Source organism: Mandrillus leucophaeus, unplaced genomic scaffold (assembly GCF_000951045.1).
Source record: "Mandrillus leucophaeus isolate KB7577 unplaced genomic scaffold, Mleu.le_1.0 Scaffold1792, whole genome shotgun sequence".
In the NCBI taxonomy this organism is placed as follows: domain Eukaryota; kingdom Metazoa; phylum Chordata; class Mammalia; order Primates; family Cercopithecidae; genus Mandrillus; species Mandrillus leucophaeus.
The window spans coordinates 102,166-122,356 of record NW_012101801.1 but is presented as its reverse complement, the minus strand read 5'-3'; the positions used below and the strand labels follow the sequence as shown (position 1 = coordinate 122,356).

The 20,191-nt window shown below is 48.7% G+C and overlaps 1 protein-coding gene and 1 pseudogene across 3 annotated transcripts in view; one reads left to right on the top strand and one right to left on the bottom strand.

Annotated features, from left to right (window-relative positions):
• Positions 1–626, bottom strand: part of LOC105537705 — an 8,452-nt pseudogene extending 7,826 nt beyond the window's left edge. Inside the window, exon 1 of the transcript XR_001005763.1 lies at positions 382–626. The product of XR_001005763.1 is annotated as an uncharacterized LOC105537705 (transcript). The remainder of the gene's footprint in view (positions 1–381) is intronic.
• Positions 627–4,596: 3,970 nt separating this feature from the next.
• On the top strand, positions 4,597–14,593 carry LOC105537703 (protein CXorf40A). Of its 2 annotated transcripts, XM_011977344.1 has the most exons (4): positions 4,597–5,153; positions 5,254–5,535; positions 6,259–6,437; positions 14,044–14,593. In XM_011977344.1, the coding sequence occupies exons 2-4, from the start codon at positions 5,283–5,285 to the stop codon at positions 14,050–14,052; spliced, it is 441 nt and encodes a 146-aa protein (XP_011832734.1). In that variant the 5' UTR covers positions 4,597–5,153; positions 5,254–5,282; the 3' UTR covers positions 14,053–14,593. The 2 variants fall into 2 exon arrangements, with proteins under 2 accessions (XP_011832734.1, XP_011832733.1); XM_011977343.1 differs by lacking the exon at positions 14,044–14,593 and having other exon boundaries at positions 6,259–6,829.
• The last annotated feature ends 5,598 nt before the right edge of the window (positions 14,594–20,191 follow it).

The window sequence follows — 20,191 nt, the reverse complement described above, 5'->3', positions numbered from 1 at the left end:
CCGAGCCCCGCCCTGCTTTTCTTGCTCCAGCTTCAAAACCCTGCCCCCAGCCCCTCCCAGTAGTTTCTTTCAGCCCCACCTTTGTCCTCTCATCAGCCCCCTCCCTCCCCGCGCTCGTTATCAGGAGTCCACGAGCTCCTCCTACAGCCTCTCATCGCTCAGATCGCCCACAACCCGCCTCCAGTGGTTTCCCTCAGCCCCGCCGGCCCCCCTCTAATCCCCGCCCCGCTCTCAACCACGCCCCAGCGGTTTTTCCCACTCCCACCCTTCCCCTCCCCCAGCTCCGCCTTCCTCCTCTCAGCCCCGCGCCCCAGCCCATCCCCAATGGTTTCTCTCAGCTCCTCCCTGCTGGTCTCGCAGCTCTGGGCTTAAAACTCCTGCCTGGTGGCCTCGTCCTGCCCCTCCTCTTCCTCTTCCTCCCTCGGGTTCCTTTTCCTCCTTCCGGTTCTTGGTCCAGGCTGCCGGTTTCGAGCTCCCCTGTCCTTGGCCTGGTTGGCTGGCGCGCGTCACGATCCGGTAAACTGAACAGCGTCTCCCGGCGGCCAGTGCGTGCGTACGTGCGTGATGACGTCAGTGCGTGGCTTCGTGATACGTGGATTCCTAACGACTTGGCGGTCTATAGGCGTGGCTGAGTACGTGCCTCCTGCGTACGTGCGTGGTGTACGTACTTGCGTGATTACGTGCACACGTACGTTCTTTGCGGAAAGGATTAGGGGAGCTGATTGAAAGCGGAAGAGTTATGGACCGTTAGCACCTGTCACTGGCGCCCGGATTCCCGGAGTTAACGGCAGCTACCTTGCAGCCCTGACACGAGCCGGCTGCTCTCTCTTCTCACTGCGGCCACGTCTCCTCGCTGGCTCCGGTGGCCTCGCTGGGTCGTGAGGAGGCGGAGGACTGTTCTTCCCTGTGGCCAAAAGCCAGAGTCGACCCTGTACGCCCACGACTCGCAGGGTCTGGAGGCCGTGAGACTAGCCGCCCTTTAAAGGTACCAGGGCCCGTGGTGCCGGAGCCTGTGTGCTCAGCCCTCTTGCGGGCGGTGCCTGAGGGCTGGGGTTTCCCCTGGGTTTGGGGCAGGGAACCCGTGCGGGGCGCGTCCGAGGCACCCTTTCGTGTCCCCTGCTCTCGCCAGCGTCTCGGCCCCCCTCCTTCTAAGCGCGTGTACCTGCGACGAGCGTCTGCAAGTGCTGCTCCACACACAGCGACCCCACCTCGGCCCGGACTTCCCTGCCTACCGCTTGGCCCCCTAAGTTCGCCTGGAACCGAGGCCGGGCAGTGCACAGCTCTGTGGCCTGTGGCCCCGTGCTCAGCATGACCTACCCAGAATTAAACAGTGGACAATGGGATTTAGGCCCCCCAAAGCCTCGGCCGGTGACAATGGGAGGGGAAGTGGCATTTTTCTCCCCTCGGATGGAGCGTGCTCAGCTGTAGGAATGTGACTCAACTTGCTGAAATGATTTTCTGCCCTGCGGGCTGGTGCACCCTGTGACCCAGACAGATGCGGAGGGTCCCACTGCTATGATTAGCAGAACCAAATCGTGAGTGAGGTGCACATGTGTGTTACTCTTAGGACCAGCCCTCTCAGCTCTTCTTGGTTTCCAATGCCTGCTGAGTAGAAGACCTTCCTAGGGCCATTAACCAGCTTTGCTGTCTTGCACTTAATGACCTTTCCTCTTTATCTTCCTTGTTGTGCAGGTAAAGAAGCTAAGTGAAGAGTGTTTTCTCCTTTGGCTGCAAAGCAGGTACTCTCTGCAGCACCAGGTAGGAGGGGACTCAACTCCTTCTTGCCTTTTCAGTTACATCAGTTCCTACTAGGGATTCCACACACACACAGTTTGCCTTTGTTCTGATTTTGTGGTGATGATGAGAAAAGGGTTGGCTAAGAAACTGGGCGGCAGAAAAGAGGCATTTACTGTAGCCATGTATCCCGATGGAAGTGGCCAGGCCCTGTGGGAGACATTCAGTCTCCGTCAGAAGTAATCCAGAACTTAGGGACCTGGTGATGTTTTGTCACCCATCAGGAGAATAATGATGCTCAGGGGCCACAAGTGTATGAGGAAATGGCACCATGGATGGGTTGTTGGAGGATACACAGGTGAGTCTTTGTGGAAAGTCATTTGCTGGCAGATATCAGCATCTAAGATGGGCATGCCAGGCGGCCGAGGCATTCCCTTCAGCATGTCTTCATACAGCGTTAGAGGTAATATCATTTCTAGTGGCAAAAGTGGGGAGCAGCTTGTAACTCTCCGTCAGTGGAGGAATGGTCAGGCAAATTATGAGACGGCCAACAATGGGATATCACACAGGCAGTGAAAAACAAGGTAGATGAAGATTGTCAGGTGGAAAGAATGGACTTGATGTGCTGTCAAATGGAAAACTCATGCCCTATCCTGTGGAGATGTGTTGGGAACAGCAGTTTGCCAAGATGGTTGAAGCAAAGGACCATAAAGGGGCTGGCTTAAACAACAGACAGTCATTGTTCTAGAGGATGGAAGTCTGAAATCAAAGTGTTGGCCAGGTTGGTTTGTTCTGTGGGCTGTGAAAGACAGTCTGGTCTGCCGTGTCTCTGAGCTGCAGGCGGCTAGCCGGCAATCTTTGGCACTCATTGGCTTGTAGAAGCATCTCCCTGATCTCTGCCTTCGTCTTCTCATGGTGTTCTCCCTGTGTGCATGACTGTCTCTGAAATCCCCCTTTTCATAAGGACGCCATCCACATTGGATGTGAGTCCACCCTAATGGTTTCAGTCTCCCTTGATTGCCACTGTAATGACTCTGTCTTTATATATAAGGCCACATTCTGAGGTTTAGGACTTCAACATACGCATTAAGAGGACACAATGCAACCCATCAGAACTGACAAAGGACCTGAGGTAGAAACAAGCTTGGCATGTTCCCTCGGGATGGAAGGCCCCTGTGGCTCTAGGGTGGTGAATAAAGGGGAGAGGAGAGGACATGGCTGGGGTGGGAAGACAGATCAGGAGGGACCTTGAGTGTCCTGAAGTGTGGATTCTGTTCTAGTTGGGGCAGGGAGCCCTTGAAAGCTTTCAGTAGAGGAGTGACATAATCTCATTGTCCCTGTACCAAGATCATTCTGATGGCAGTGTGGTCACAAGAGTGCAGAGGACAAGGGCTGAGACGGGAGTGGGGGTGCTATCAGGAGACTTCTTTAGAAGGCAGGGGGTTTTAGGGGATTGGATTGGAATTGTGGCCATAGAGATTATGGAAAGAGATCAGATTCAGTGTCGGTTTTGGACACAGTGCCACGGGATGTGGGCCGCAGAGAGGGAGGGCAGAGAGCAGCTAGGTCTGGGGCAGGAACACTGCGTAGCTGGTGATGCCACTCACAGTGGAAGGGAGGTGGACTTGGTGGTGGTGGTTGGGGTCCTGAGTATGTACAGGCCTGTCCACCTAAGGCTGAGTCTGAAGGGGCGTGGCCCTGCACTGCGGGATTCAGAGCAGGCTGGTGAGCAATGTGGGGGTCCCGGAAGGAGGGAAGGAGTGTGCTCAGCCCTGCTGGGGCTGCCGAGCATGGAATAAGATGAAGACAGGACTGGCATGAGGCCGGCCATGGGTGCTTGTGGGGATAGGTCAGTCAGTGGAGTGGGTGGGGGGGTGGAGAATAGAGAGAGAAAGGTGGGGGTGGGGACAGAAGGTTCAGAGAGGAAGTAGAGACTGTGCATGTAGACAGCTTTTCTGAGGTCTCGGCTGTTCAGGGTTTAAGAGAAGGGAGGCAGAGCAGGAGGCGTGCGTGTGCTCAGAGTAGGGATGCTGAGCGAGCATAGATGGTGGCCGGTGGCACCCAGCGCCCGGAGTGAGCCAGAGGAGCAGGGTCCAGAGCACAGCAGGCAACCGGCTTGGCTGGGGCAGCTCACCCCAGAGGCGGGAGAAGAGCAGGAGATCTGGCGCTCAGAAGGCTGCACTACGGATTGGGAAAGGAGTGAATACCAGGCAGCTTTGGTCCTGTCAGGGCTTTGTCTCATGAGGGTGGGTGTATTTTCTTAAGATCATAGAATGTATTAGATGTCGAGTTTATGTGCCGAAAGGAAGGACAGAGAGATAGTAACCAGAATGGAGGGGGGCAGCTCAAGGGTGGAGTTCAGGGCCATGGGACGGAGCCACAGGCCTGATGATGATGACGACGGTGAGGGGAGCCACTGTTTGTGAGTGTTCTCTTAGGTGCCAAGTACTGGGCTGGGTGCTCTTGGTGCCTTATTTCCCATCCTCACAGCCATGTGGAAACTGAGGCATCTCAAGAGTCTATGACTGGGCTGAAGTTCTGGCTTCAAGCCCAGGGCTCCTGCCGAGGCACAGGGCTGTCCTCCATGCAGGAGGAGGGGACCCTCTCCCAAGCCACACACGCAGGAGGCCAGGCAAGAGTTGTGGGAAGTCAGAGGCCGTGTGACCGTGGGCTGGGCTGGTGCCTCATTCTCCTCAGCCATAGAGTAGGCCTCCCAGTACCACTGACCCTGCTGGGTCACTTGAAGATTCAATCTGATGATCCAAGGATCGTGCCATCCCAGAGGCTGACACGTGGAAGGCATGTGTGTGGGGGTGCCAGTTGTTCTGATTATCATTCTTCTTTTCTCCGCTCAGATTGGGTCAGGGGCATCTGCTGACAGTGGAGAGCAGTGTTGGGGGAAGGGGCTTGAGGAAGGTGGTACCCAGAGGGGTGGAGAGGAGATATATGACTGAGGGCCATCTGAGGTCACAGTGCATCCTGAGAGCAGAGCTGAGATTGGATATCAACGATGTGGGCTCAGCAGCCCTGGAGTAGGAGCTGGGAAGGTCAGTGCCTTGGTGGCGGCAGGGCCAGGGCACTGAGAGTATTGGCAGAGCACAGCAGGGGGAAAGGAAGAGAAGCAGAGCCTGGGACTGTCCCTGTGTGCTGGAAGACGGCTAACACCAGCCCCGACTCTCCACTCTGGCTAGGCCGAGGGGGCCCTCTGTCCTCTGTGTTGCCCTAGGGCTCGGTGACCTCTGTCATAGCACTAACCACATGCTATCCTGCCTGTGCCTTCCTCTTGCTGTCTCTGCCCTACTCCAGACCGCCCCAAAGACTCTGTGGGATGATCCTGAGTCAGCCGAATCCCAGCCCCTTCCCTTGGGCCTGCCGTGGCGTGGGACATCAGTGACAGGCGGAAGCAGCGGACCATCAGGGTCAGTGGGATTTAGGCCACCTGAGAGACACAGGGGTATGGTCAGGCCACTGCCGTGAGCTTGGAGGGCTGGCATGTGACACGCTTCTGTGCTTCCACAGGCCACAGGAGGCCCGGGGCGCTTGCGAAGATGAAGTTTGGCTGCCTCTCCTTCCGGCAGCCTTATGCTGGCCTTGTCTTAAATGGAGTCAAGACTGTGGAGACGCGCTGGCGTCCCCTGCTGAGCAGCCAGCAGAACCGTACCATCGCCGTCCACATTGCTCACAGGGACTGGGATGACGATGCCTGGCAGGAGCTGCTGGTGGAGAGGCTGGGGATGACTCCTGCTGAGATTCAGGCTTTGCTCAGGAAGGGGGAGAAGTTTGGTCGAGGAGTGATAGCGGGTAAGTGACAATGTGCCAAATGTGCAGACAACGCCTAGAGTTGCCACCCAAGATCTTGCTTGGGAGTTTGGGGACTTTTGTTGTCGTCTGAACTGATTGGCATGTATACCACAGTTTCCTTTGGCAGCACACCTTCAAAGAGACGGCAAGGGCCCTGGGCTGGGGGTTGGCAGGCCTAGCTTCCGTGAGCTCTGGTAAATCATTTCTCCACTCTGAGCCTCAGTTCCTGTTTCTGATCTCAGTGAGAAACCAGATCAGGTCCATGTGCATGTGGTGCTTATGGTGTTTGGCTGTGTGTGTATGTGTGTGTGTGCATACATGTGTGAGTGCACATGTGTGGCAGAGACCATGAAAAGCAGCCCAGCCCGCCGAATGGGTCAGGTGGCCTCTAGAGTTGGGCTGCCTGCCTGGCTGGTGCCCTTCCAATCTGCAACCGCTGCCCTCGGAAGTCTGGCTTGGACCTGCCTCTTACTTGTGTGGCTTCATCGAGGACAAGGCCCTCTCCTCTGCCTTTCTGGAGCCCTCCCCCGCCTCTCCCAGCATTTCCTGAATCGGGTTTGGCTCGTTATCAAAGCAGTGGAAGAAGGACTTGACTGCCTTCTTGTCATTTTGCTGATGCCACCTTACTCTCTGATTGTGACTTTGAGTAACCGTGTTGTCACATGGGCAGGCCTTGGGCTATGGAAGTGAAAGGCATTCATATGTATCTCTCTTTGTGTACAGGACTCATTGACATTGGGGAAACTTTGCAATGCCCCGAAGACTTAACTCCCGATGAGGTTGTGGAACTAGAGAATCAAGCTGTACTGACCAACCTGAAGCAGAAGTACCTGACTGTGATTTCAAACCCCAGGTGGTTACTGGAGCCCATACCTAGGAAAGGAGGCAAAGATGTATTCCAGGTAGACATCCCAGAGCACCTGATCCCTTCGGGGCATGAAGTGTGACAAGTGTGGGCTCCTGAGAGGAATGTTCCAGAGAAACCAGCTAAACCATGACACCTTCAATTCACCATCATGACGCAGACCTATATACATTAGGTTAAATCTGAATTTCCACTGCTTTGGAGAGTCCCACCCACTAAGCACTGTGCATGTAAACAGGTTTCTTTTCTCAGATGAAGGAAGTAGGGGGAGGGGCTTTCCTGGTGTGATGCCTCCTTAGACACACAGGTAATGTCTCAAGTACTTTGACCTTTGGGTAGAAGGAAAAGCTGCTAGTAAATGTCTCGGCACTGTTGCTAATTTTGGTCCTGCTAGTTTCTGGATTGTACAAATAAATGTGTTGTAGATGACGGGTTAGTGTTTGAGGCTCCGTTCTATTGAGACATCCAGGTGGGAGAGGTTCCCCAGAGAAACTCCAACCAGCCTACACACTGGGAGGAATGTGCACTGGGGTGGAGCCACAGAAGTTTACTCCGCTTGCATTGGGGAGGAGCCTGGCCCCTCCTCTTCCTGAATGGAATCTTGGATTCAATCTGTCAGGCAGGAAGTGCACTAGCAGGGACCCTGGCTCTGTGGAGGGTCCCTGTTTCCCCTTTTTTCCTTTTCACCTAATAAAACCCTGCCTCACCCTTCAAATCGTCTGTGAGCCTAAATTTTTGTGGCCGTGTGATAAGGACCCCATCTTTAGGTGAACTAAGGAAAGGTCCTGCAACATGTTTGGTGTGCAACGTTGATGCTGAAAACCTCTCACTGTTGTGCATCTAAGCATTTTCATCCTCGGATTTCTGAGCTTGCAGGAAACCATGCCCCCACTCCTGTTGCTCCCAGGCATTGGGAAGGTTGGCCTTGGTCTTCATGGCCTTTTCCTTTTTGGAGGGGGATGGACCAGCTAGCAATGGCTCCCCACCACCCTCTCCTGCCTGCCAGGGCCAGGACGCATGGCTCAAGGCTCCCTGGGTGGCTGACTGGCAGTCCATGTCACGCGCTGCTGGAGCCTTCTTCCCAAGCCAAGGGATTTAACTCTGTTGGACAGTAATTAAGCTTTTCTCCTGGTGGAGGAACCGGTTGCATAAGAATAAGAGGTTCTTCCCGGCATTTTTAAGCTTTTTTTTTTCCTCTTCTCCACCCTATGAGCAGTTAGCTTTTAGAGGTCCGCCCTGCTACCTTTAGAAGATGTTTTACTAGGCTAGAAATAAGGATCCCTGTTTATATTATCTGTAAAGCTTTAATTGTGAAAAAGGATGTGTTAAATTGTAGACAGTCTGCTGTGCTTTGCTTGCCTTTATGGTTTGTAGCAAACTTCCTTGCAACCCTCAGTCCTCTTCTCTTGTTTTACATCCTGGGGGGGCATGGCTTTGTTTAGCAACCCTGCCTTAGGGAATGAGTTCCTTTTTTTTTTTTTGATATCTGCATGTTTTCCTAGCCCTGTCTCTTAACCCCACCTAGAGGCTGGGTTTTCTCCTTCCTGTCTGTGTAGGTGTGTGTGTATGTGTGTGTGTGTGAAATATCTGTAAAAAGAGCTCTAATTTGGCCTAAAGAAAGACAAGTGCTTGGATCAAATATTTTTTAAAGGGAAGATAAAAGCTGTGGTACCTTTAAGTTCACATGTTTTTAATGTTTGAGAAATAAAAATAGCCTTAAAGATTATTGGTAAAATGCAGGTGTTATTAAAATGTAAATAGGTGAACTAAATTATGCAGGTCAGATGCAAGGTTTGCTAAATGTTTTAAGGTTATAAACTACTTTTTTTGTTTTGAGAACTGTCTGTCTTGCCTGCTTCACAATTGGTAGGGCCTGGAGATGTTTGGAACTAACCACACCCTGAATTAAGAAGGAAACCTTGGCGGCATTTAGCACACAATTAAAACAAAAGGTTTTACATTAGAGTTAAAAATGGCTAGGAGTTACCATTATAACATGTAACTGAAACTACTGAAAAATAGATGTACATGGAAGATGTGTGAGAATAGTAAAGTGTGTTTTTTAGTAAAAGGTTATAAGAAAGCTTGGAAATGTAAATGTTTGCCTAGGGTTAAAGGATTGTTTTAAATTAGGTAAGATAAAGCTGAAGGTTCAAACAAGTGGAGGAAATACTATGGAAATTAATCTTGCAGAAAAGGTTCTCTATGTGAACAAATTGACTAAATTGCAGAAAGGTATTACATTATATTTCTATCTTGTAGGTTTTTCTGTAAATTGATCATTGAAATAAAAACACAACAAGGTTTTCTTAAGGTGCTAATTTGCTCTTTGGCAAAATTTGTAAAGGATTTTAAAAGATTTTTGCTTTAAAATTTCTGAGTCATCATTTTGGCAACATAAATAACATGGTAATCTGGAATTCTATTTCATAACAAACGTATTTAACAGCCTTTCCAAAATCAAACTTCAATTTCAAAATTGTCTTTCCTGACACTTGGCTTTTCGGATACTTCAGAGGGCCCCTGAAACATCCAGAAAAGAGGTCAACAGGATTATTTGACATGTTTAGTTAGGTACGTGGGATTGCCAAAATGATGTTCAGTCTTCTTTAGGTTATATTTTTATGAATAATGCTAATGTATGTTCCAAGAGTATATGGGATTTCTAAAATTATAATGTCTAAGTATATACTCTCAATCATAATTAAGGTTGTTATGTTATTGTAAACCACAGAGATAACCAAACTTCTTTGTCAGTTACGTTTCTGACTGTAAGTATCCTGGACATTTTGCTATTCACAGACAATTGTTGTCTTGTTTTAATCCTTTTCAAAAGATGGCTTATAATAAGCTATAGGACTTTGACAGGTGCTCTCAAATACAGGCTTCTGTCTGATAACTTTGGAGATTGTGACATTGGAATAAAGAAAAATGTACAGGACTCAAAAACAGCTGAAGTGTTCATGAACTGAAGCAAAACAAGAACTAAATGGACTGAACTCAGAAAGCTGAAGCAACCTTTTTGACTTTTGCTTGGAATATTGTTGATCCTTGTTTTGCTTTTCAGAGTCAAAGAAACTTACTTTGAACTATTTACAGCATTTAATAATTATGCAAGGTATACTCTGGTGAGCAAAATTTGGAGCATGTTTGTTTCTCTCTGTCTGGTTCCTGTAGAATTTGGAAACTGTGAATATTGTTAACGTATGGCAATATAGTTGTTTGCATCAGTGCAATAAGAATCCATTTTTCTTTTGCAACAGGACGCAATTGAAAAAACTGATAATTTTACCAAGGCTTTGACTGGAAGGGTATGCTTCGCTTTAAGGAGTCAATTTCGACTTGCAGAGCCAATAAAAGCCGATTGGGGAAACTGGCCTCATACCCTTGCCTGCGCAGTCCCTGTACAGGATTCCTGACCTGTGGTCAGTAAAGAATGTCACTTTCTAACAGGTCCAGGAGCTCCAAGTTTATCTTGGGACTGTAAGAGGAGAGGATCACCCAACTCGCTGGTATTTGAGGATACAAACCTATGGCTGGGCTCAGCTTTAAAAGGTCTTATCTAAGATTCCTTGTAGAACAGAGTTCTGTCAAAACCAATCCAAAAGGCCTATGTAGAAATACTTATTCTTGCTATACTTTATGCAGATAATCAGGTCAAATATAAGACTGAAGTCTATTTTGCAAACCACTGAGTCCTATGATTTGTTTTTTTTAACAAAAAGTGAGGACTGAAGAGAGAGAAATTATGTTTTAAAACGTATATGTCATTAAATCCTAAACTCAGTTGTTTTTAGGTGTTCACCTACATTTTAGACTAAATCTGTTTTTTCCTGTAAACCAACCAGCAATCTCTGGCTGCAGCTCAGAAAGAACAAAAGGGACAGGTAATGCAAAACTCTGGATCAATATCCTAGTTCTGAGGAGGTATCCTGCAAATCCTGCTAGAGGATGGAATAAATAGGATGCCCATCTCTCAGAGGTCGCCTTTTGGGAAAGTAAGACCAGGGGAGCTAACGAAAGCAAGCACCATGCACCCAAACCCTACAGGCATAACTGTAACTACCAGTTGTCTGGGTGTATCACAGGACATCCGTTTCTCTCCCTCGGAGGAGGACTCAGTTCCACAGCTTCACCTTAGCATTCGGCTTATAATAAGGAGTTCGTGCAGTCCCCGCTGAGACACATTTTTGTCCCAACCTCAATTCCAAGCTTCGGGTCAAAGCCCTAGGAAGGAAAACTGGATCTGAGGAATCCAGAGGCAGATGATAATGGAATTTAAAAGGCACAGCACAGGTGAGCGTGGCTGATTCCTGCCAATTAAGCCAAGCTTCAAAGGCCATGTTAGCATCCATGGCATAAATGAGGTCTAAGGAATCCAAGGTTTCTGACATCAGGGTGTACGTGGGTAAGAGTAGGTGATTCCTATCCGGTAGGCCCCCTTGCTTCATGGGTGCAAGCCACCTTGGCACCCATGTAGCACCTGCCAAGGTTCCCAGGACTCTGGGAGGCAAGGATGGAAGAGGGAAAGAGAACACTCTTCCCTCTCTCCCTCATGTACCCTGGGTATCTGCTAGGAAAAAAAGGGAACCAAGGACGCCTGCTCCCCTCTTTCTAGATGAGTAACCATTCATCTGCAGTCTGTACCCCTTTCGAATGTATCCTGAACTCCTGGGACTCCTTTGAAAAACACCTTTTTCCCTTTCTCCTCCTCTGTTCTCTGTTCACAGTTAGGTAATTGTGTCTCCATACTGTGGGACACTCCCCTTGGATACATCCTTCAAACTGGAAAGAGTTAATTTCCTGAACCTTTAACTGGTTGGCTCAGGATTGGACTCAGGGGAAGGGAACCCAGAAGCCCAACATGTTGGCAAAAAAGGGTAAAGTATTTCTTCCCAGTCAAGCTTTTGGCCTCCCTCTCCCTGTGCAAACTGGTAAAAGGCCTCAGGATTTTTTAGCTGTCCTTAACACTCCCCTTGTTTCATTTTGATACATGTTTTCTAAAAACATGGTTTGTCTCTGCTTGCCTTCAGGCCATCAGACTCCAAATGGTCATGCAACTGGAGTCCCTGACGATGGCCCCTTCTGCTGGGAGTGCTTAGATTGGCTTCTGAAGGAGCTCTGACTGCCATTTTTCCAAAACAGGGGTCCCTTTCAGCAGGAAGCAGTTAAGATCAGACCTTGTCCTTATTCTAATGGAAGCTAGATGGACTTTTTTAGAGGGAAGAATGGGACAGCCAGGTGGGAGGGGGTCCCCAGAGAAACTCCAACCAGCCTGTGCACTGGTAGGAGTACACACTGGGGTGGAGCCACAGAAGTTCACTCCATTTGCCGTGGGGAGGAGCCAGGGTCCTCCTGGGTAGAACCTGGGATTCAATCTATGAGGCGGGAAGCATACCAGCAAGAACTCTGGCTTTGGTGAGGGTCCTTGTCCCCCCTTTTTTTTCTTTTTCACAGATAAAACCCTGCCTTACCCACCCTTCAAATCATCTGTGAGCGTAAATTTTTGTGGCCATGTGATAAGGACCCCATCTTTAGCTGAACTAAGGAAAAGTCCTACAACACTGTGTTTTCCCCTGTATTTGTTCTGGTCAGAAGTCATCAAATGTGTGACCAACATCCAGGAAACATGGAAAGTGTGGGACCTGATAGTGAGCAGCCATTAATGGACTAACTCATCCAGGATGAAGAGGGCCTCAGACTTAGAGCAGGTGTCTGTCCTTTCAGGTTACTCTCACTGTGTTGTGAAAGTGTCTGTTGGTTTCTGAAGCATGTGTGTTACCTGCATCACATAGCTACTTCCTATCCTAGCAATACATCCAAAATAAAGCTCTGGTAGAGTCAGGTTAACTTTGAAAACTGATTAGTGTTGTTTTATTTTTTAGTAATTTTTTTCAGTAATTTCTTAGCAGTTTCTAGTGGTGGTTATCTATGAGGATGATGGACTTTTTCCCCTAGATGTTAACTGCAGTGGCCTTTCTCTTCTGAGCCAGGATGTTATAGTGGTCGTACATCCCTTGGCAGATGGGGTGGCCTGACTTTGAGATGGGCCTCTGGAGGCCCCTGGATGCTAGGCTAGGGATGCTGAGCTGCTATTGATCAGGAAGTGATCAGATACTTCCTGGCAACACTGGAAGGGACCCATGAGGATAGAATCTCCTGTTTGAAGATACAGGAACCATGTAAGGTGATACTGCCAGAATCAGGAGCAAGGCTGTTCTGTCTCCTGACCAGCAGGCCAGACTCAGGGGACCAGATCTTCCTGGGCTTGGCCTCAACATTCCCTAGCAACATCCTCTGCTGAGTGTGTGAAAACGCTGCTTCTCCAAATGAATGAGGACAGTGGGGACCAAAGCCTTTCTTGGACAGGATTTTCAGCCTCCCCTGGCTTGTCCCAATGAGATGTGTATAGGATAGTAGGTTAGAAAAAGCACAGACCCGCAATTCTCATTTAAATTGTTTATTCTCATAGAATTTTGTTTTTCTTTGTTAGGACCAAAAATGTGTTTCTCACTAGAAAATGCCAACTTTTATCAGTCATCAGTGGCCTGTGAGTTCATGGACTTGGAAGATTGTCCCTAACATGTTCACAGAGTACACACTTGTAGTCTGAGGGGCCTTCCTCCTCATCATCAGGGGGCTTATTTGGAGACATGACTGAGATGGCAACCGACAGAATAGAGTAACGGGTATTGTACAAAGACATTACACAATCATAGTCTGGGTAAACCAAGGTACTAGGTACTTCCCCTGTGCTTTCCATCCCTGTGCACGTCCCCTGTGCAGTAGTCAAAGATGCAAATGTGACATCCTCAGAGATGCCCTCCCCACTTGGGTCATTTGGCTCCTGTGGGGGCCCACTTCCCAGGGAATGCCCAGTGATACTGTTCATGGAACACATACCAGGGGACATGAAGGACTGGGTGTCACTGGGTCCCTGAATATTGTTGGCTTCTTTCATGGCATTATTGTGATGAAATCGGGGGGAGTGTCTTATAGGTACCAGCTTCTTTCTCTTTGGAGCTGGGACACGGGTTGCTTGCTGAGTGGTGTTTCTGAGGTCATCTTTAATCTGGATATTCTCAAGTAGCCTGGGCGTGTCTCTCTGAAAATTGGAGTTGTGGTAGATCTGAAGCAAAATGAAACATTTTAGTAATTCTGGGATAAATTGTTTATTCCTTTCATCCCCCCCTCCCAAAATGATGGTCTTGTTTTACAATGGAGAAAAGAATGTTTTAAGTGGCAGCAAGTGTGGTTATGCTCTACAGCATGACCTGACTAAAGATAAACAATTCATAGGTCAAGGCAGTAATATATAAATAGCATGGATTTTGATATTAAACTGCAACCCCCTTAGAGGTAATATGCAGGTCCGCATAATATGATGCTTACATTATCTCTAAGGGGGTTGTAGTTTAATATCAAAATCCATACTTTTTAAGTTCTATACTTTTCATCTTTCAATAAACAATATTTCACATTTTAAAATGCTATCTTTGACACTTAAGCTCTTACAGTATATTCTTTATATTAGTGTCTTATGAAGATATGTTTGAGAAAGAGAGAAAAGGGGTTACAGAAATGCTTTCTACTTTACCATCATTTTCTTGTTTCCTGGAGAGCTGCTTGGGCGTGTTTTGCAGAATCCATAGAGGTTCAGTTGGTGAATGAAACTCTTCAAGCTGTCTGTTTCGAAAATCCTCTCTGCACCTCTCTGTTGAAGAACTTCCCTCTGGAAGAGATCCTTCTCGATGATCATGGTGTCTCCATCATCGTTCCAGCTCACAGACTTGAATGTGTCTTCCTCCACGATCATCCAAAGCTTTCTTGGGAAGGAGAGCCTAAAAAGGTTCTGGTTGTCTTCCGTGTTGACCACGCATTGGTTTCGGTCTTCTGGTGGTGAGTTATCTTGGGAGCCTGGATCTTGGCTCACGGCGTGGTCCTCGTGTCTGTCCAAAACCTCGCTGGAATCTGGATTTGGATCAGGTGAAGAACTAAATGGGTCCCCGCTTGTTGGCTCTCCACCAACAGACGGGGCCAGCTTGTCTTCATATTCCTGTTCGGTGTTCTGACTCGCCATGGAGCTACACCAGAATCAGGAGCATTTTGTACCCAAGACCCTTATCACTGTCCTAGCAAGTCCAAAATGCCTTCATTCAGAGTAGGCATGCCCAATAAATACTGTCCACAAAATTCTCGAGTCTCGGTATCGGGGCAACCAGCGGCTTAACTCACCATCTGCCGTATTTGTCGCACGATGTCACAAAGGTAGCTCTCAGCCAATCTGGAGAGGGGACGCTGGCCAGGTGTTGGGGGAGTAGACAGGTGGCATGGCCTTCAGCTTCTCCTTTTTCTAAAAGTATAAACAGGCATGGTTCAAGTTCCCAGAAAAGTCTCCCATCTTCTGAAAGTCACATTGTGTGACAGGGCCAGGCCCCAGATGAGCTGAGAAACCATGGCTCTGTGGCCACTCCCAACCCTGAAGACAGGGGAGGTCTCTTGCTGGTCTCTCTGATTTGCTCAAGGGCCAGCCTCCATTTAGCTCTAGCTTGGGTTTCCCCAAGACTGCCTGAGTCAGCCGGGCACGGTGGCTCATGCCTGTAATCCCAGCACTTTGGGAGGCCAAGGTGGGCGGACCATGAAGTCAGGAGATTGAGACCATCCTGGCTAACACAGTGAAACCCTGTCTTTACTAAAAATACAAAAAAATTAGCTGGGCATGGTGGCGGGAGCCTGTAGTCCCAGCTAGTCAGGAGGCTGAGGCAGGAGAATGGTGTGAACCTGGGAGGCGGAGCTTGCAGTGAGCTGAGATTGCGCCACTGCACTCCAGCCTGGGCGACAGGGCAAGACTCTGTCGCACAAGAAAAAAAAAAAAAGACTGCCTGAGTCAGACGGGTCCCTCACAGGTGACTGTGCCTTCCAGGAGATGGTGGTCCGTACTAGACTGTTTCGCCTATTCTGGATTGGTAGCACCCCATTTTCCAGCCCCCCCATCTCCTTCCTGCTTTGGTCTCTTCCAGCTACTCCTAATGGTTGGTGGGATGTGCTCCAATGGGCCCAGATGAAGTGTTCCTTATTCCACTTGGTCGAGTTGTTCCCAGAGTGGTGCTGTGCCTGAGCATGGTGGGAGCACTCCCCTCACTCCTCTACCACTGTGTTACCCAGAGCACCATTTGTGGTTGGATGGCCACATCCTCAGCTGTGCTTTGGAGTCCCCTGTGGAGCTGTGCTTGCCCCTGCATCTCACCCTCTTGCAGATCACAACAGGAGATTATCTTTAGTTTCTATTCTTGCCTATAAGTACTGTTCTCATTGCCCAAGACATGCTCACTTCATGTAATCCAACACAAAACTGCCCATTATTGTGTATTTGAAAATAGATGAGAGTCTGGGTGTGTGATGAGGGGATGATCAGGAGGGCAGAGAAAACCCAAATGAAAGTCATCTTCAACCACAGATGAGAGGATACAACAGTCTTTTTGGTGATATATTTTCTCTAGCCATTGTAGCCAACTTTGTTCTTAATATTCACTCTGTATAAAGAGATGGAGTGATACAGTGGAAAGGCCCTAGGCTGAAAGGACCCTAGGTCCTCATTCCACTGAGTAGCACACTTTGCCGTCTCTGAGGGTCACCACTGACCGCGAGCAGGGTTGGAAGAGGCTCTCCCAAGGTGCCTTTCAGTCTCAGGGTTCCCTAATCATTCATAGTGCCCCCACAGCTAACTCAGGCATGAGAACCAGTGGCCCCATGGAAAGTGGTCTCAGTCCTGACTCACTGCTGCTTCTGTGTAGCTGTTTAGTGATGGAGAACAGTGCTGAGCTCTCGACTATGGGGTCCTAAGGCCTGGAGCCAGCCATGGGGCAAGACTCACTGTGTAGGCCTTGCCTGCCACATATTCCTCCAGGGCCTCCCTCGTCCTCTCACTGGCTTCCCAGGAGCTTCTTCCTTACTGGTCTCTCTTCTGGGCTCTAGGATGTGTCCATACAGTTGTTTCATCCCATCTTGGAGGGGTCTTTCTAAACTGTGACTTGGAACTTGTCAGTTGCTTAGGCACCAACACCTCATACCTCCCAGGCCTTCCTTTCGCAGCCTTGTTAGCCACTGGGCTCCTCTTTCTTACACACTTAGACATCTGCCATGCCATCTGCCCTTAACCCTCCTTCACTCAGCATTTGCTTGGTGCTGGATCCTGGGTAAAACAATTCTCAACCTCTGGTTCCCCCAGTGCTGTTTTCTGAGCACACTGTGAACTTCCTTGCTGGTGTTGGTGCTTGTACTGCCCCTCCTACAGAAATGCCCTTCCACCCAGAAGCCACTCAGTGTGTTAGGGTCCAGGTCACTCCATGAGGTCACCTGGCAAGACTTGTTCCCAGGGGCTGGCCCAGCACAGCTCTCCACCATTGGTTGGGTGGATCCCGAGTACCTGCGATGTTGGGCATGTTGATGGGCTGTCTCCCCTCTGGACTAGGAGGTCCTTGAGTATGGCCAAGACCATGGTGTGAATGTGACCTTCAATACATACAAGTTGGAATGAAGAAAGTTCTGTGTCATAAGTAGCTGAGTGGGGTTTAGCATCCTCGGGCATGACTCTGCATTAGAATAGTGATGATAGGACAGTTATTGTGAGCTCCTATGTCACGCTACTTTGCTAAGCACTCCACTGGTCTGTGTCATTTACTGTACACAACCATCTCTCGGGTGAGTGTTAGGAATGAGCCCATCTCTCCAATGAGCCAACCTAGGCCATTGAGGGATTGAGCCATGGTGCAGGTTCCACAGTGAGGAAGCAACAGGGCCAGAATAGGCCCACATGGTCAGACTGTCAGACTCACAATCTCACTCAAGTAGAATAAATGTTCCAGTGATCTGAGCAGAAAAGGTGGGCATCGTATGTAGAAAATTGTTGGAGAAAGCAGAAACAGAAAACAAAGAGCAGACTAGTCATTGATATGGTTTGGCTGTTTTGTCCCTCCAAATCTCATCTGAAATGTGACCTTCATTGTTGGAGGTGATCTTAGTGGGAAGTATTTGGGTCATGGGAGTATGTTTCTCATGAATGGCTTGGTGCTGTCCTCATGGTAATGAGTGACTTCTCTGTAAGTTCACGTGAGATTTGGTTGTTTAAAAAAGCCTGACAGTTCCTTGTTCTCTCTCTTGCCATGTGATACACAGATTCCCCTTTTGCCTTCTCTCATGATTGGAAGCTTCCTGAGCCCTCACCAGAAGCAGATGCTGGCACCACGATTCTTGTACAGCCTGCAAAAATGGGAGCCAAAATAAATCTTTTCTTTATAAATTACCCAGACTCAAGTATTCCTTTATAGCAATGCAAAACTGACTAACATGTAAAACTGGTTCAGGAATTGTGTGTGGCTATAACAATATCTGAAGATGTGGAAGCAGCTTTGGAACTGGGTAGTGGCAGGGGTTGGAAGAGTTTGGAGATCTCTGTAGAAGACAGGAAGATGAAGGGATGTTTCAAACTTCTTAGAGACTTGTCAAGTAGTTTTGACCAAAATGATGATAGAAATATGGACAGTGAATGCCAGGGTGATAAGGTCTCAGATGGAAATGAGGAATTTATTGGGACTGGAGCAAAGTTCACCCTTGTTATACTTTAGCAAATAACTTGGCTGTGTTGTGTCCATGCCCTAGGGATCTGTGGAAGTTTGAACTTAAGAGTGATGGCTTAAGGTATCTGGTTGAAGAGATTTCTAAGCAGCAAAGCATTCAACATGTGGCATGGTTGCTTCTGACAGCATATTTTCAGATGTGGGAGCAAAGGGATGACTTACAGTTGGAATTTACAATTAAAAGGGAAGCAGAACATAAAAGTTTGGAAAATTTGCAGCCTGGCCATGATGTAAGGAAGGAAAGAGCATTTTTGAGGATGAATACAAGTGGGCTGCTGAGGAACCACTTGCTAGAGAGATTTACATGACTGAAAGGGAGCCAAGTGCTAATATCTAACACAATGGGAAAAAACCCTTGAAGGCATTTCAGAAATCTTCTAGACAGCCTCTCCCATCATAGGCCCAGTGGGCTAGGGGGATTGAATGACCTGGGGAGGCCAAGCCTGGGACCCTGCTGCCCTACATAGTCTTAGGACACTGCTCCCCACATCCCTCCTGCTTCAGCTTCAGCCATGGCTTAAAGGGCCCAAGGCACAGCTCAGCCTTGGAGGGCACAAGCTGTAAGCCTTGGTGGCTTCCCCATGGTGTAAAGTCTGCAGGAGCACAGAATGTAAGAGCGAAAGAGGCTTGGCAGCCTCCACTAGATTTCAGAGGATATGTTCGAAGGCCTGGGTGCCTAGGTAGAAGCCTGGTGCAGGGGCAGATCCCCTGCAGACAGACTTTTCTAGGATAGTGACCCAGGGAAATATGGGGTTGGAGCCCCTACATGGAGTCCCAACTGGGGCACTGCTGAGTAGAACTTTGAGAAGGGGGCTGATACTGGAAGAGCCACCAGCATCTTGTACCCTGAGACTGAAAAGGCCATGGGCACTCAACTCTAACTCATGAGAGCAGCCATGGGGGCTGGCCCCAGCAAAGCCACAGGGGCAGAGATGACCAAGGCCTTGGCAGCCCACCCCTTGCACCAGTGTGCCCTGGATGCAGGACATGGAGTCAAAGGACATTATTTTGGAACTTTAAAATTTAATGATGACTGTGCTGGGATTCAGACTTACCTGGGGCCTGTTGCCCCTTTATTTTGGCTGATTTCTCCCTTTTGGAGTGGGAATATTTACCCAATGCCTGTATCACCATTGTATCCTGGAATTAAATAACTTGTTTTCGATCTTACAAGCTCATAGGCAGAAGGAAAATGCCTCAAGTCTCCGAAAAGATTTTGGAAGTTTCAGTAGATGCTGAAATGAGATGAGACTTTTGAGGAACTATTGGGATGGGATGATTGTGTTTTGCAGTGTGAAAAGGACAGGGGATTTGGAGGGCCAGGAGCAAAATAATACAGTTTGGATGTTGTGGCCCCTCCAAATCTCATGTTAAAATGTGACCTCCAATGTTGGAAGTGGGCCTGTTGGGAGGTGTTTGAGTCATGGGGGTGGGTCCCTCATGAATAGCTTGTTGTTGTCCTTACAGTAATGAGTGAGTTCTCACTCTGAGTTCACATGAGATTATGGTTTGGCCCTGTGTCCCCACCCAAATCTCACTTTGAATTGTAATCCTCATAATTCTCATGTGTCAAGGGTGGGACCAGGTGGAGGTAATGGCATCATGGTGGCAGTTTCCCCCATGCTGTTCTCATGATAGTGAGTGAGTTTCACAAGATCTGATGGTTTTATAAACATCTCTGGCATTTTGCCTGCTTACACTCATTCTCTCTCTTGCTGCCCTGTGAAGAGAAGAGGTGACTTCTACCATGATTGTAGGTTTCCTGAGGCCTCCCCAGCCATGCAGAACTGTGAGTCAATTAAACCTCTTTTCTTTATAAGTTACCCAGTCTCAGGTATTTCTTCAAAGCAGCATGAGAATAGACTAATACAGTAAATTGATACCATGGAGAGTGAGGTGCTGCTATAAAGATATCCAAAAATGTGGAAGTGACTTTGGAACTGGATAACAGGCAGAGATTGGAACAGTTTGGAGGGCTCAGAAGAAAATAGGAGGCCAAACGTTCTTCGCCAAGAGTCGTCAGGGTTTCCTGCTTCAACAGTGCTCAGACGGAACCCGGTGCTTGTCCCCCATCCTGGCCAGCCGCCCATAGCCAGCCCTCCGTCACCTCTTCACCGCGTCCTCAGACCGCCCCAAGGCCCCCGCCGCTGCTCCA